Raw genomic sequence first — 17,967 nt, 5'->3', positions numbered from 1 at the left:
TTTTTTTGGTTTTTCTCCGGTACCGGGAACCGAACTCACGACCTTGCGCTTGCTAGGCAGGCGCTTTTGCCGCTGAGCTAAATCCCCAGCCCCTAACTAAATATATTTTTAAGAAATAGAGAAGATTCTCTAAATCGTGGCTAAATTATAATAATTCAAAACTCAGTCAGTAATACAATTGGTTGAAGTTATAAGAATCAACCTAAGAAAAGAATGTTTCTGATATTGTAATTTGTTCATGTTAGGCTAAGGTTATAATTTAATGTCATGAGCCATTAGATCATAACATTAAATTAATGATCACAGCTCAGATGGAGGCATGGGCAGTTTTATGTAATATGCAAATGGAGAAAGAAAAGAAAATGATAATGTAAATCTTCCTAGGTACCATCTGGCTTAGCTTTTCCTCATGTCTCTCCCCAAACAGTGTGAAGAATAAACAAGACTATTCCTGATTGGCTAGGCTTGGCATAGAGATTCCAAATGAAAAATACTTCAACATAAACAGAAAGTCTAGTATCTTCTTCATTTCTTTCTTCTGCATAAGCATAGACAGCATACTTTGTAGAATCAAAATTTATCAAATTTCAAAGCTGAAAGTTCCTTCAACAGGCATCTACTCCAGTAGTTCTCAAATTTAAGTGTATATCAGAACTGAAAGGTAGGCCTGGTGGTGACTGCCCATCATTCTAACATTCAGGAATAATTCTGAGCTAGAAAGACTGTAAGTTTGAGGCTAACTTGGGCTACATATTGAGACCTGACTCAAAACAAAACAAAACAACAACCAAAAAAACGCCTCAGAAAAACACAAACAAAAGAAAACAGAAAAACTACTTGAGGGGTCCGCAGGTTTCCTTGGCCCATCCTTAGAGAGTCAGCTTCTGACATAATGCATTTTTTATAAATTTTCCAAGATGATGCTGGTAGTCCTGGAACTTGGAGTAACATGTTGTTTAGCTCTATCATTTTCTAGAAGATAACCCTGAGATCTTCAAGATGACACAGCCTAGGTGGTAAGATCAAAACTCAGGTCCCCTGACTTTGAAAATATTTTTCACTCTCTGATACTATACTACTTCCATTTTAAAAATTCCTTCAAAGAGTTATCTATAGCTCATGTTTTCTTTTCTATGTTTTTATTATGGCAAAGTATACATAACACAGAATTTGCCATTTTGGCTATTTGTAAGTGTGCAGTTGATGGTGTGAAGTACATTCACACTGGTGTACACCAATGCCACAATGCATCTCTAGGACTTTTCCATCATCCCGACTTGAAACTCAGATAACCCATTAAATAGGATTCTCTTAGCACTGCAACCCTTGGACATCCCTTCCCCTTTCTGTCTCTGTGAATTGGACTATTCTAGCTACTTCACAAAAGTGGAATCACACACTGCTTGTCTTTCTGTATCTGGCATGTTGCACTTAGCTTTATGGCTCCATGGTGCATCCATATTTCAATTTGTTGAATCCTTTTTGCCTGTTGCTCAAGAAAGTGTTCTGACCACTTATGAAATTAATTTCTATCACTTCCCTAACTTTAACAGATGGGTTCTAAATGTGAGAAAGAATTCAGATAGGGTATTTTTCTGTGAATGAAATACATAAAACCAGGAGGCAGGCGGAGTGATGTGAAATGCAGTTTCTGTAAGTCATTCAAAAACTAAGTAGAAAACATAGAGGGTAGGTGGGAAAGCAGAAGATGAGAAGAAGTAGATTAAAATGAGAAAAATGAAGACCTTAAAGATTACCTCATGCTGAATAAAAACCAAATTGCACGTGAAACACTTGAAAGAATCAACAACTGGGATCTCATCCTACTGAAAAGCTTCTGCACATCTAAAGAAATCACCAGCAGAGTCAAAAGAAAACCAACAAACTTGGAAAAAATTTTAGCTGATTGTCCCTCAGACAAAGGGCTTCTATCTAGAACATATAAAGAATTAAAAAATTTCAGCCCCTCCAAATTCAAAGACCCAATCCAAAAATGGGCAGCTGAGATGAACACACATTTCTCAGACAAGGAGATACAAACGGCAAATAAATATATGAGAAAATGTTCAACATCATTAGTCATTCGAGAAATGCAAATTAAAACAACACTAAGATTCCACCTTACCCCAGTAAGAATGGCTAGCATTAAGAAATCAACCAATAACAAATGCTGGCGAGGCTGTGGAGAAATAGGAACCCTTCTCCACTGCTGGTGGGAATGCAGACTGGTGAAACCACTGTGGAAATCAGTTTGGAGATTCCTCCGAAAACTAGGTTTAGAGGTCCCATTCAACCCAGCTATCCCCCTGCTGGGTATTTTCCCAGAAGATCTAAAAACATCATATCACAGTGATATATGTGCACCTATGTTCATAGCAGCACAATTTGTAATTGCTAAAATGTGGAAGCAACCCAAATGTCCATCCACCGAGGATTGGATAAGAAAATTATGGTACTTTTATATAATGGAATATTACTCAGCTGTAAAGAAAGATAAACTCGAGGCCTTTATATTTAAATGGTCACAACTAGAGACCATACTCATAAGTGAAATAAATCAAACATACATGTGCAAGCACCGCATTGTGTCACTAGTGTAAAACTTGAAAGAGTTAAGTTAAACTCGGAGGTATGATAGACACTGTGAAATGATAGGAAACCACCGAAGAGTAAAGGGCTTCTGGGATGTGGGAAAAGAGAAGGGAAAGAAGGAAAAATTTTGTATGTATGTATATACAGGATAGATAACATGGTTGTTCTTCTATCTGCTGTTTCTATGCTGAAAGAAACTGTCAATGAGTCTTTGGTTGACCAGTATTGCATGTCTATATCTGTTTTCATGAGAAGCCACTTTGAAGATATCAATATGTAATACAACCACCATTGTTAATTCCCTACCACTTTGTTTGGAACTCTGTATTGTCTGTATTGTGCTTGTGATATGTTGTAAAATGTTGTATGTCTGTTAATGTTTCCCTCCTTTTATCCTTAAAATAAAAAAAAAAAAAAAAAAAAAAAAAAAAAAAAAAAAAAAAAAAAAAGATTACCTCATGCTCGCTTAGGTGGTAGGCTTATGCAAATGAGGTTATTAACAGGCACATTCTAAATATTAATTGATAAACACTGGTACAGATTAGATCTCATTTTATTAAAATACTGTGGGCCCAATTATACAAAAAGAAAAGCCAATAGCAAAATGTAAACATTCATATTGCTATTTAAAAGGTACTTCATTGTACTTAAGATTTAATGTATATTGTCAATGGCATAAATATTTTATAGTTTTCTGATGGAAAGTTATATGATTTATGTCCTATTTTAGAAAAAAGTTTAAATTTTAAAGAAACATCAGTATACTAATATACCTCCAAGCATTCTCCAAGAGACAAAGCCAGCTCCTACTTCTGAAAGGAGTTCAGCAATGACAGAGAGTTGAAGTATGAGGAGAATTATCCAGATAGACAAGGAGAGAAAGGGATATTCTTGGCAAAGATGATGTCTCTTGCTTTTTACTATTCATTCAACTGAGCGTCTTTCACAATAAGATTTCTATGGCAGTTTTAAAACATAGCTCCCAAACTTTGTGATCTTCCTCCATGGAAAGGTAGGGTTTTTCTTCCATCCTCTTCAATCTGAGGCCTGTCACCACTTGACCAATAGAACACGGTAGAAGGGAAAAGTTTCTAGGCCAGACATTTGGAATCTGGCAGCTTCAAATTCTGGTCCCTTGGAATTTTTGCTCTTGAGACCCAGTTATTATGCTGTGGAAAAGCTTAAACTCCCCATAAAAGATGAAAAACTGACAGCCAGCACCTATCAGGAAGGCTTGTGAGTGAGCCCTTTTGAAAATGGATGTTTCATATCCAGTTGACCTGGCCCAGCTGAAGAGACAAGCAGGACCCCCTGAAACTTCACCAAATTATAGATTCATGAGCAAAGCAAGTAATTGATAGTTTTTTTCTTTCTAGTGCTGGAAATTGAATCTTGGGCTTTCACACTGAGCTGCATCTCCAGCCATTTTTATTTTTTATTTTGAGACAGTATCTTGCTAAATTGCTAAATTGCTAAGTTACCCAGGTTGAGCACATACTTGAGATCCTGCTGACTCCCAGAGTGCTGGGATTATAGGTGTGCATCGCCATATCTAGCTGTTACTGTGTTAAGCCATGACGTATTTGGATGATCCATTATCTAACAGAACTTAACCAGAACCTCTCTTGATCCTTTTCATGAGGATATAGGAGGTGTCCCCTCTCCTGCACAACCAGAAGTCTCTGTACTCACCTTCGTTATACTCCCTCCCCTCCCTGGCTCATTCTCTATATCCTCCTCCTCTGAGTACCACTACCATTATTTCCATAGCTTATTACCCTTTGTATTCTCATACTTCTTTATTGTTCTATGGGAGATTCCCCTTCTCAATATCTCTCCCTAAGAGTACATTCAGGAATATCCACTCAGGAAGTATATTCTTGCATTAAGAATATACATTATAAGAATATAAAACATTCTTTGGAGTCATGGAAGAGAAGGGAATTTATAGCTGTCTAATCAATTCAGTGGTTGCATCTCAATAATGACAACTGTTTTTGTCAACATTTTTCCAAAGCAGGTAAAAATGCCAGCTATACTCATTTCAGCTGTTAAAAGCACAATGTACAACAGTTTTCCAATCATTTCTGAAATTACTGCAAAGACTAAAAATAGGATTTATGGAGTAACTCAATGGGAAGAATACCTGATTGAGTGTTTCATAAATATCCAAGTCTCATTCTATTTGGGATCACAGCCTTGAATTGAATCCAATATTGAATTGTTGAGTTGGGAGCAAAGGATTGAGGTGAAACACGGTTGGCTCCTGAGAGCAGGGGAAATACTGCTTTCTGTAAAGAATAACTTTCTATATAACTCCCAGAGAGTAATATATTTTAGAAGGTGTTCGAGGTGAAAAGACATCAGAAAAGAAAAACTGAAACCGCTAGGGAATTTAGAGATTACTTTTCTAAGGATTCAGATCATTGTAATTTATAATAATAATAATATTGAATAGTCAACATGCTAGCAGACCTCTCAAGGACAACTACACATGTGGGAGCAAACAAAAGTAATTTGTTCTTTTCTCACTATCAGGAAACAGACCTTCTTCCATACAGGCTAATACAATCTCCAGTGGGGAATGATTTATGTCTCCTGTATTCATGAAACTCTCTTTCATAACCAGGTGTAATGACTTCTTTTACCTCTATGGGGAATGACTGATTTATGCACAGACCTTTGTTCAATAACTTTTCTTTAAAGATTGATGCTGTTAAACATGAAAAAAATGTGAACTTTTTGACATTTCATTTTAATGTAATTTAGAAAACCATGTAAACTGCAAATGGACCTCATGTGGAATGAAAATCACATGCTGATAACCTAAATTATTTTGAATATTATTAATCTTTGACTATAACCTAAAATGTTTTATTATTATAATTACAAAAGGACAAAGACAGATACCAAGATGAAGTTTGTTTTTAAAATAGTTTGTAAATGCAACACTGAATATTCTTTATTTTTGTGGTCACCCTAATTCACACTTTCAGAATTTTTCAACAGGAACAGAAGGGATTGCCACTGTTCACATAAAAGGGTATCATTTTTTGTCCTGGAATGTCTGCTCCTTCAAAAGTTCTTTAAGGTTAGAAAATGGACAAAGTGCTATAAAAATTTTTAACTTTTTCTGTGGTCAAATTTTTCCTGACCTTTTCAACTCCAAGGCTTGAAATTACACAGATTTTGTCCTGGTTATGATGGAGATCAAAGAAAGTGAGTGACTAGTTCCAACCTTCTCACTCTCCAGTGCTATTGCCTCAGGGGATACATTCAAGTATTAACCTATCTGTCAGCCATTGGTGTGCTTGCCTATGTTGCTCTGGCTGTCTGGGGAAAAATAAACTACTTATACAATGGCTGGTATCTAGCTGAAAGAGAAGGATGGCAAGTTAATTTATGTCTCCGAGGAGGTCATTATGAAAGACAAAATATTTCTTTTTAAATCTCCAATATAATATGTTTACTCTGAAGAATGAGGTGTTAAGGTTGTCTTGTAACTGAAGACTTCAAAGAGCTTCTCCAAAATGAGTCAATATTGACATTTAAGAACTAAAATCTATTGACGATTATAATCAAAGCTTTTTCCCCTAAAATAAATGAAGTTTCAGCACTCAAGGTAGCTAATATTACAGGTACAGTTTCATTTATTCATCCATTTCTTATTATTAAGTAGTTTCCCACATAAATCAAATAAGGATTGTGCCCTCCAGGAGCCTATAGCGTGATGAACAATATGGAAGTTTACACATATATACATAAAATTACTTATTACATGTACATATAAAAATAACCCTGAAAATCTTAATGAGATTAAACTAGCTATGATTATTAGGTGCTTACTATTTATCAGGTACTATTTTATGCACGTCACACATATTAATGCATATCACCCTCATAACAACCTAAAGGATAGTTGTTGTCATTGCTCTTGGCTTGTATCTATGTCAACTTAGAGTAATTTAGAAATGCATCCACGGTCAGTAAATACCAGAACCACAATTTAAACCTAGGCAGTCAAGCTTCAAAGCTCACAATATTCAGTACTCTCCTTTCAATCCTCTCTAATGGAATGGAGGAAGCACTAAACATTGTTTACAAGAAAGAAATGCCTGAGAAAATTGAGGGGGAGACAAGATGTCTTCCAGTTTGGGAACTCAGGAAACAAGGGAAGATTTGGACATGCCTTTCCTTGAAATGTAGTAATTGTCTGGGTATGCTGGGATAAAGAAAAGGAATCTCGGAAGAAACCAGGTCATCGAAAGACACAAACACGGAGGGCTAGCTTTTATTCTGGTAGGATATGAAGGTACATGGGAAGGTAAGAGAAAAAATGAGATTAGAAATTGAGATTTTTGGGTCAATCTTGGAAAGCCAAGTGAAAGAGTTTGTGCAAGAGTTTGAAGGCTTTGAGAAGTCATAAAAGGGATGTGAAGAGGACCATCACATCTTTCATTCATTGACAAATATTTATGAATCAATTATCACATGCAATATACTGTCTTGGGCAATCAGAATATGCAAGTGAATAAAGTAAATGAAATCTGTATCCTTATGGAATTTATATTCCAATTATAATGTTATAATTTAGGTTATGCTCTAGAAAGCTTAATCTGAAATGGCAGTCTGCTTGTTGTACTGAAGCAAATGGAGGGTTGGAAAAAGTAGAAGATAAAATGAAATAAAGACATAAATTATAGTAGTAGTAAGGGAACTGGAGAGAAAGCAATAGATTTAAAAGATGATGGAGGTGAAATTCATAGATCTGTGTTTTCAGTACACAATGGTTACATTCCTCATGAGGATTTGGTACATGTATATAACACATTTTAATTTTGTTTTCATCCTTATCCTCCTCCCTATCCCCTCTACCTCCATCTCTTGGTCACCTTCCATTTTGCTAATCCATGGATCTTGAAAATGAACTCATATGTGAACCAAGTGAGAAAGAGAGTGGAAATGCCTATATTGTTTGAAATCTATCTGCTGAATAGATGGTATTGTGATGAATAGCAAGAGAAAAGATAAAGATTTGTTATAAAATATGGCCATTGGCTCCTATTGAATTTATGGTGGCAGTGAGGCATTTCCATGAGATATGTTGCACATCTATTTAAACATATAGGATGAATATTGAAAAGGGATGACAATACACAAAACAGTGGATTAAAGGAAATGGACAGAAAACTATTTTTAGTAAAATACCTAGCACATAAACAACACTTAGGAATGACTGATTAAGTATTGAATGAAGATATTGAGATTAATGAAAACAGGAAAAATAACCTAGAATAGATCCTGGGGGCATGTGAGAGGAAGGAATAAGTAGAGAGGTAAGGAGATATTTAGTGCCGTATAACATCCTGGTGGGTAAAAACAGTGATAAGCTTCTCAGGAGACTACACTGGTTAACAATAACACAATAAGCACAGTTTTGTAGGGTAATGAGGATGCAATGAGAACATTAGCATTTGCTAGTTATGGAGATTTTTATCGAGAAGTATTTCAGTTGTGAGGTAGATGCAGAAATTAGGGAAATGTAAATTACTACACCCAGTATAGAAATCAATATAGAGGTTCTTTAAAAAAAAAAACTAAATATAGAACTACCATTTGATCCAACTATACTACTCCTTCATATATACCCAAAAGAATTAAAATCAGCATTCCACAGAGATACCTGCATATCCATGTTTATTGTGGCACAAGACACAATAGCTGAAGTATGGAACCAGTTTAGTATCCACCAGCAGATGAATGGATAAAGAAAATGTATATATGCACACAGTAAGGTATTACTCAGCCATACAAGAACAAAATTTTGTTATTTGCATGAAGATGGACAGATCTGAAGATCATGTGTAGTAAAATAAGCCTGACTGAGAGAGACAAATATTTCATGGGCTTCCTAATAGGTGGAATCTTAAAAAAAAAAGACAAGAAAGTGCAAGGGAGACTATTATTAGAAAAGAGGAGGAGAAGAAGAGGAATGGAGAGAAGATTAGCTATGGAAAATAGGAGGCATGAATATAATCAAAATAAATTACACACATTGAATTCCCCCATCAAAAAAATCATGTGCAACTAGGGGTGGTTGGGTGATGGAGGGAAGTGACTAAAGTATGATACATGTATGTACAACTCTGCCAAAATGAAACCCATTAGTCTGTATAACTAATAGACACTAATAAAAATATGGGAAGAATTACACTGAAACATGTAAAAGAAAGATGGGTGTTTAGGAAGCTGAAATATTTCCACAAACTAATGCACTCCTATTGGTGAATGGTTTGAAATTTGCTTTTGGTAATCTTCATCTTTGTTTGGAATGCTGAGTCAGTGGAAAGTAATGGATAGGACAGCAGGATTAATAGAAGTTCAGAAGGTCAAACTTAAGTCTAAATACTGACTCTCCTATATATAGTTGTGTGATTTTAGCAGAAATTACCCAATCTGTCAAATTCAGTTTTTTCATCTGTAACAGGGTAGAGGACATTATATCAAACATACAAAGCACGTAGCATACTGACTGGTTAATAGCGAGTATTAAAGAGGTTAATTATTATTATTTATTATAATCATTGCATAAATATGTTGTGCTTTTATCCAAGAAAAGTAAATATTTATTATGATAGGTTTATATTTTGCATAATTGCCCTCCTAATTTGAAGTAGTAAAACTCAAACTAGATGACTTTTAAAGAAGTAACAAAAGATGAATTAACCTCTCTAATTTTACCTTCTTCAACTGAAATTGGAAATAATAATGACACAACATCACAGGTTTTCAGTGAAAATGAAAGTAGAACATGAAAGTAAAAATACTGGGCCAATTATACAAAATGACAAATGTAGTTACTAATTAATATTACTTTGATCCACTGATTTTTAAGAGTGCAGTATTAGCTTTACAGCCTCAGTTTGACTCTTGTCTAGTGGCAATTCATAGTATTAATAAAGACGTTTCAATGGAAGACAGCTTTTTCAAAGTGCTTTTATATTTATTATCTTATAAGATCCTCACAAAATCTGTGAGGAATAAAATACAATGGTTTTTAGGGGCTATCAAAATTGACATTTCAGTATGTATAATTTCTTCTTACCTCCATGGGCTTTTCTACTGGTTTGTAGATATAAAACTACAGAATCCAATGGTGGAATTACAAAGTTATTCAATTTAGTGCTACCCTCCTATTATTCCAGATAACTGCCTAATGTAATGGCAATATCCAGAAAAGTATGTTCTGAAGGTTTCAATATAATCAACTAAAGTTTTTCTATGTTAACAAGAAAATGGTACCATGGTCCAGAATGTTAAAACCCTTATAATCAAGTGATAAAACTCATTTTGCATTAAATTGAGATAACTGTTTTACTTATCATTGGACAAAAGGAAAATTGATTTTTACATATTTAGTCTTTCCATAAGACATAAATCACCAGCGCTTAACATTTGTCCCATTGACTCCTTTTTCTAAACTTTAAATTATTTTCTCCATTTCCTTTTAGTTTCTTCCTGAAATCTATGGGAATGTCAGTATCTAACTCAACATAATAGAATATATAGTAAAAGACAGTTGTGAGGCTCTAGAATCTGCTCTTGAGCATTGCAGTTATTAGTATTGTGAATGGCATTTTGTAGTCATATTTATATGAGAATAAAACAGAAAAACAAAATTGTGTGTTCACGTGAGATAAGAAAATAATTGTCAGGGTTTTTTTTTTCTTTTCTTTTTTTTTTTTTTGTAGTTCTGGGGATTCAACCCATGGCCTTCAAACTAGGCTAAGTCCAAGCTCTTTTTTTGATTCTGAGACTGGGTCTTTACCAGTTGCTAAATTGCCAAGGTTGGACTCAAGTTGTGATCCTCCTGCCTCAACTGCCCAGAGTTCAGGGATTGCAAGCATGGGCCCTCATACTTAGCTCTGACAGTCATTATTGAAAAGAGTTTTTCAGGGTGGATACATTACTTAAATACTCTTCCTTTTTTTCATTGTATGAGTTTTTATACCAAAGCTATGGTAGCTCTTTGCCTTTTTCCATAGCTAACCATTCAGAGGAGTTCTGCAGCAGTGTCATTTTGAATAACATGGAAGACAGCATATTTTAATAGTTAGGTCAAGTCATCAAATTGATTAAACACCCCTGAACTGTGCCTGAGGTGTGCCTGTAAAGTGCTTCTCTTGGGGCCCTCATGATGATATTAGTCCCCAGACAAGAGGAGGAAGTCTCTAGAGCTTGCTCTCTCTATCCTGAGAGGACACAGAAAGAAGGCAGCCATCTGCAAGTTTAGAAGAGAGCCCTTGCCAATACCTAACTGTGTTGGTGCACTTGACATAGACTACCAGTCTCTAGAACTTTGAAAAATAAATTTCTTTTTAAGAAGTCCTTTTGCCTGCGTGTAATGGTTAAGGAGGTTGGCCAAATTGATTGGCTTGGGAGTCATCCAGGAGATTAGTAAAGCACATGTCTAGGTGAGTCTGTGTATGTCTCGCAGGTTACTTTGGGTACTATATTTGGTCCCTTGCTCCTTCTCTGGGCCTAGTTTCCTGCTCTAATTCCTGGCCACCATGTACACGGTACTCCACTTGCTCCACCAGGCCCTTCCACGATGATGTTTCTGCCCTAGGCCATGGAATAGATCCTCTGAAACCACGAGTCAAAATAAACCTCTCTTCCTTTAAGCCATGTGTGCTAGGAATTGTGACCCTGTTGCGTGAAAGTGAATCCACCCCTCAAAAGAAAATCTCCCTTCTGCACAGCTTTTATCACTAGGTTTAATGTATTGTCAATCCACATTAAAGCAACAGAAAAGAATACAGTGAAGTTTTCCTTTCCTTAGAATTAGGGATCCATAGATTATCTATATTCTCAGACATCTCAAGAAGTATGATACTCTTATGTATTCAAGGTACTAATTGTGTTACTAAGATTGCATTCTTTCCTGTTCTTTTGGAATTAACCACTGCAACAAGAGTTGCTTTTTTTGAGAAACACTGAAGAAACTATTTTGCAAAATTTAATAATGTATTAGAAATCACAGATATCTTAATGTACAAGTATAGTCAGATGTACAATTCAAAGCTTACCAAACTTGTCTCTATGAGAATGCTTTATTAATAGAAGTGAATTTCTACCATGTGGGTTTGAGAGGACAAAGACAAAATATATGACATTAGTGAAGACAGTGAGTTGAAAGACACAGCCCAAGATATCACCTAGGTCACAGATAGAGGAATCTCCACTTTTAATTGCTCCGTAGTTCTTGCTGAGAAAAAGATTTTAATTACACCATTTATGACCATCTCTCCCCACCACATACCCATACCCACGTACCTTCTTTGCATGCTAGTACTACAATGACCTCTCTAAGGTACTTGGAGAACCTGTCAACAGTTGTGAAACTTTTGTGAAATATTCACAAAGATGTAGAGTCATTATATTTGTAGTTAGTTACTCAGGGTTTTATGTTAGCCTTTGAACCTTGGGCATTTTTCTCAACTCTGATTCACGAAGAAATGTTGTGGATGGGAAAGGAATCTGGTTTAATTATAAATATGGTCCTTCAATTTAAGGATAAATTTACAATTAAAAATTCCCAAACTTTAACCACTCAGGCTCTATATGGTGTTCTGTAAAAATACATTGGTTTACAAATTCTAGTTAGATTATCAGTAGTAACAATATGTATAACAAGAATATCTTCATCTTGAAGTACAACGACAACTATAATATCCTTCCTTGATTTTATTTTATTTTATTTTGATGTTGTTGTTGTTTTTGGTACCGGGAATCAAACTCAGGACCCTGCGCTTGCGAGGGAGGCACTTGTGCTGCTGAGCTATAGCCCCGGCCCCTTCCTTGACTTTATTGTTAGGTTTTTTTGTTTGTTTGTTTTTTTCTCCGGTACTGGGAACCGAACTCATGACCTTGCGCTTGCCAGGCAGGCGCTTTTGCCACTGAGCTAAATCCCCAGCCCCCCTTCCTTGACTTTAATAAGGAAAGTTAATAATATTTCTGTCTAATATACAAGAAAATTCTAAAGTGTTTAATATGCTTCATAATTTATATATGCTTATAGAGCCCATGAATTATAATTACTTCTGGGAAGATTAAATATCCAGTGAAGCGGTTGATAAACAAAAGTGAGAGTTATGTAGTCTAGCAAGAGCCAAAGTTCCTATATATAGAACAACTGATTGACAGTTACAGAGGGAAAACACATTTTGTAATGGTATCAGCCCTGTCTTTCCATTCTGTAGCATTTATATAAAGTAAAACTCCATTGTTTGGGGTAGACAAATACAATGAAATATATTGAAATCTACTGGGACAGCTCTTTCTTTGGCCAAGCATTTGGTATTTCTTGCAGGTTCTGTTCTTCTCTGTTCTGATCTTTTCTTTTCATTCTTCTTCTTTTCCTTTCCTTTCTTTTTTTTTCTTTTCTTTTCTTTTTTTTTTTATGGAGTCTCAAACTCCTGGGCTGAAGCAATGCTCCTCCCACAGCCTCCCAGGTAGCTGGGAGTACAGGTGCACACCACCACACCAAATTTTCTTTCTTATTTTTTTTTTATATAAGAACTATGCTTGCTATATAGCATGAATCAATGAATGCATTTTATCAGCTTCTTCTAATGAAGCAAAATGGCATACCATGACATTTATTTCATTCAAATGTATTAAAGAAATTTCTTTTGTTCAAGATAAAAATTCATACTAAGAGGGGGAAAAACTCAAACACTTTCATTTAGTTGAAATTAAAACACTGAAATTGCATATAATATTCTAAGGTATGTTGCTTTATTTACTTTCAAGATTGGCATTTCCATTTGTGGCTTATAGACCCCAGCTTCTTCACTCAATTCTATCAGCTGAAATGTGGCATAAACGATAATCAATACTTTCAGTAGTTTACAATTTTTACCATGACATCGCCAAACCTTTCATCAAAACACATTATTCAGCCATATCATTAAAAATTCAGAATTGGCTATAAATGTCATTCCTATCCATAAAATTTAAACCTTAGGCAACTAGAATGCATAGAAAACACATTATCAGCTGAGAGAGAAGGGAAAATTGTCTCTGTTTAAACATAATTTTGGAATCTCAGTTAATCTTACTGTAGTTAAGAAGAAAATGATGTATCAAGGTTTTGAGGAGCTTTCAGGGAGTTTTACAAGGCTTTTAAGAATAAATACAGCTAATCACTCTGAGGCTGAGTGTACAAAGGCCCTGCCTTATTTCTAAACTCTTCTTTTCTCTCTTAGGTAGCATGAAGATTATGTGTAACCTGCAGCATAGCTTAAAAATGGAAAAAGGTGGCCTGTTCAACAATGCACTTTATGTGAGCAAAAAATAAATTCTGGTTTGGTTAAGAAATAAAAAATATATACATACTTATTTTAGTACTATAGCATAAGCTAAAACATTTTTTAGAACAATTTGCAACTGTTTTGCAAAGAAAGATGAGATATCTAAACATAAAATGTAGCTTGTTCTCCATTCATCCACAGTAAATATAGATAGGAACATGGTGAATTTTTCCTTTAATGAGTCAGAATCTTGCAGTTTGTCTTCCAGGATGAATAGTTTATATATGGATTTTCATTGTATACTACTGTAGGTATAAATATAAAATGTATGATATAATAGATACATCTTTGCCCTCAACCACATATTCACTATTTTAAGAGAAATTTTCTGAAGCTCCTGACATCAAATTATTTTTAGTAATCATGTTATCACTTATTTTCAAAGTAATCTGCTAAAAAATCTACTCGACCAAAGTTACATTATTTATTGACCATAGCTATGGTGAAAATGTAGACCTATGTATTTATTAGAATTCTAGGATGGTTGCATGAACATTTATAAGATGAAATAAAATTATATTTATGAAGTAATATAAGCCAGTGTTACATTAGTACATTGTCTGTTCATCTAAGAGTGAACAACAAAAAATAATCTGGATTTGCATTGCTTTTACATACTAGCATAAGCCACTATGGGAGATATCTGTAAAGATTAAATCAGGTATTGTTCTACACAAATTAATTCTGAAGGATCAAACAAATTTAACATTAACTCACATTGTGGAGGAGCAAGTAGGGTCACAACAGTCTTATAAAACAAGAACACCCTATAAATTGCCACTGTCACCTACTCTATGCAGGAGAACAACAAAGTGCATGAAATACATCAAAACCAAACAAAAGGTAGAGGAAAACAACAAGAAAGGGAGAGAAAGAAACTTTGCATGCTGCAATTTGATTTTGGAATTATTTTTCAACCTGGGATACACTATGACTTTTTTCATTATAATTTACAAATGTGAACAGAATAACATTAATTCAAAAATTCATATTATTCTAACATGCCGAATTGTATTTGCCATGCTAGTAAAGTTCGATCACATCAAAAAATTAACTACACATGACAAAACCCCATAATAACTCAGGAAAATTATATCAGTTATTGAGACATAAGCTTTAGGAGTCTCTTTTAACTGCAGAATACGATTTTCACCAAGACTTCATTGAAACAAAACTATCCTAAAGTTCTGTTTTCACTGTTTATGCTTATGGAACTTTATAGCAATAAATTTTGTTTCTAGGAAAAACAACTGTCTGGAAATTGTATGATCATTAACTATGACAAATTTAGCCATCTCATTTTTTATTTTCACAGATCGTGTTTGGAGGAAAACTACAAAATGCCAGATTAACATTTCAAAACGTATTTGAAAGTAATGAAGAGAAACTGATTCAGTTAGCAACGCTAAATAAAACAGACAATTCATACAAATGCTTTCCCTGTAAAATATTAAGTAAACACTCACAGTGGCAACCTTTTCAATTTAATAAACCAGTCTCTAACTTATTTCTTGGTGTGAATCAAGTTTCTGCTTGACCAAAGCTCTGATTTTATATGCAAGTGGTTTTTTTTGGTGTGTATGTGGTTCAAAAATATGTACTTTTCAGATGATCAATGTAGTTCATGCGATCACAAACAAATCTTCCTCTTCCCTCTGCCTCTCTCCTCCTTGTACAAGTGCTGAAATATATCAGACTGTGTAAAATGACTAGGTTATTTTGTTCCCACCTTATCAATTACAAGTACAAAAGCTGAGAATTTTTCAATTGGATTCGCAAGAGTGCTGAAGTGTAACGCTTGACTTACTTGCCACTGTTTCATCAGCTCTCTGACTCCCTTGGAATCTTCTAGCAGCCGCTCCTTATGGGTAGCATCCTGTAGGACATTGGCGGTTGTTTCAGCTTCTGTAAGCCAGGCCAGAAACTTCTCCAGGTCCAGAGGGAACTGTTTCAGTAATCTATGAGTTTCTTCCAGAGCAGCCTCTCGCTCATTCACTCTGCAAAGGAACAAATAGTAAGATGCAATCCTCAAATATCAGAATGGTTCACCTAGTGAACTACCCAAAAAAAGCAAAGATGAGTTATTGCTACAGCTCTTCTTTTAAACAGCAACTATAATATTGTACTGTTTGCTTTCATTTCTACTGAACTCAAAGGCTTCTATGAAGGGATGCAAGAATATTAACGATGAATGATAAGCAAAGGTTTCTATAAATCCTTTCCACACAAATGATATCACACAAACATGAAACTTCAGATGTTTGCTGAACTTTAGACATTAGACTCATATACAGAAATTGAAAAATATCTTTCTAAAATTTTGTAGCTGGTTCTGGTCAGTTCTGATAACTTATTTTAATATGCTGCAAAAGTTGAATCTAATATTTATCAGTTACCCAGGCCTATCTTTGATGTCACCCTCAGGAAGGAAGCCAGGATTAGACAAGCAAGGAGAAAAGTCAAGAAGCTACAAATTGATAGTCAGAAGGTGAATACTGGATGGATAAAATGGAAGGAATTGGAGGGCAAAGAAAAAAAATGACTAACAATAAGAAAAATAACATTTGATAGAAACCACTGTATACAATATCATTTTGCTTGATGTTATAACTTTTGAGTTCGGTTCATATTTTAATACCTGACAGTCATGCAGCTGAGGATATTATCCAAAAGAAAAATGTTATGTGTTATGGAAAAAATAGAGCTGGGGTTCAATTCCTACCGTCCCTTACCAGTTATGTTACATGGTGAGTTACAAACCTCTCTGATTTCTCATTTCCTCATCTGCAGGAGCTATTGCTGTGATGGAAATCAAATATAAAAACAGGTAAAGTTGAGCTCCTTGCATCTTACAGTCATTCAAATATTATAGTTTCTCAAAACTCTTTTAAAAGGATAAAACAAATTCAGCAATGACATGAAAATCTTTAAAAAATCCTATTTTCTGGTTATAAATATATATTCTATATATAAATACAGTATATATATATATAAATACAGATAAATTCATGTCTTGTGGATGTACACATATACCTTCAGCAAACATCTATATAACAATAGCTCAGGAAGGAAAATTGCCTTAGGCAGTAACAGTCCCATCTAAAAAGATTCAGGTAAATTTTTTCTGCGATGAGGAAATTAGTACTCTATTTAAATGTCTTATTTGCCTTCTACTACTACACAAACACTTTCTGGGATTAAACATAAGCTAAAAATGGATTTTAAAAAATTGAACACTTAAAGATGATACACACTGCTTGTTAAGATGTGATTGTCAATAATTATGCAAAACTGCAATTTATTTCAGCAGCAACTTTATCATGGGATGTGCAAACCAGGCAATAAACAACTCCTGCCGAGCCAGCGGCAGCAAAGCCCCCGGAAGAGCTGTTTATTCATCATGGGTGAGGTTTTTGCTGAGCACGCAGTCTTCCACAGTGTAGTTGCAGCACTCATTCTGGATAAAAATCTTCTGCCTGCATTAACTGGTGGAGAGTACGATAGGTTTATGAGGATGCAGCTATTGGAAAAAAGTAGGCATTGCACTAAGATATTTATCAACTCTTAAATAAACAATATCACATAGCTGAAAGACAGCGTGGTGCTCTGGTTGGGCAAAGAAGTTAAACCTCATAGGGCTTGAGGGATAACTCGGACTGCTGACTATTTATCTAGCAGGCAAGCTGTCAATACAAGGAGGAATATCAAAATCACCATCTAATAGGATTTTAAGATTTGAAACCACTGTCATAGCTCTGAGAAAATGTTACAACTGAACATGGGACATAAAGGTGGAACCCCATGTAACTGCTGCTGACTGACCATTCCTGCTCTGTCAGACAGGCAATTTCATCCAGTTTTCACCAAGACTTACTCTATCTCTAGCCAAAACGGTGGGATAGAAGTAAGCTGTCATATTGCAGAAGACAGCAAGTTTAGACACTGACGTATTTTCTAACACATTCCAATTTCAAACAAAATAAAAGGATAATATGAAACT

The 17,967-nt window shown here is 35.0% G+C and overlaps 1 protein-coding gene across 1 annotated transcript in view; it reads right to left on the bottom strand.

Annotated features, from left to right (window-relative positions):
* Positions 1–17,967, bottom strand: part of Dmd (dystrophin) — a 2,013,932-nt gene that overhangs the window by 479,430 nt on the left and 1,516,535 nt on the right. The window contains exon 55 of the mRNA XM_013507710.1: positions 15,775–15,964. Coding sequence (XP_013363164.1) covers positions 15,775–15,964 — 190 coding nt within the window. The remainder of the gene's footprint in view (positions 1–15,774; positions 15,965–17,967) is intronic.

This window comes from Chinchilla lanigera, unplaced genomic scaffold (assembly GCF_000276665.1).
Source record: "Chinchilla lanigera isolate Chin_1 unplaced genomic scaffold, ChiLan1.0 scaffold00134, whole genome shotgun sequence".
In the NCBI taxonomy this organism is placed as follows: Eukaryota; Metazoa; Chordata; class Mammalia; order Rodentia; family Chinchillidae; genus Chinchilla; species Chinchilla lanigera.
This window is presented reverse-complemented; position numbering and strand designations above follow the sequence as displayed.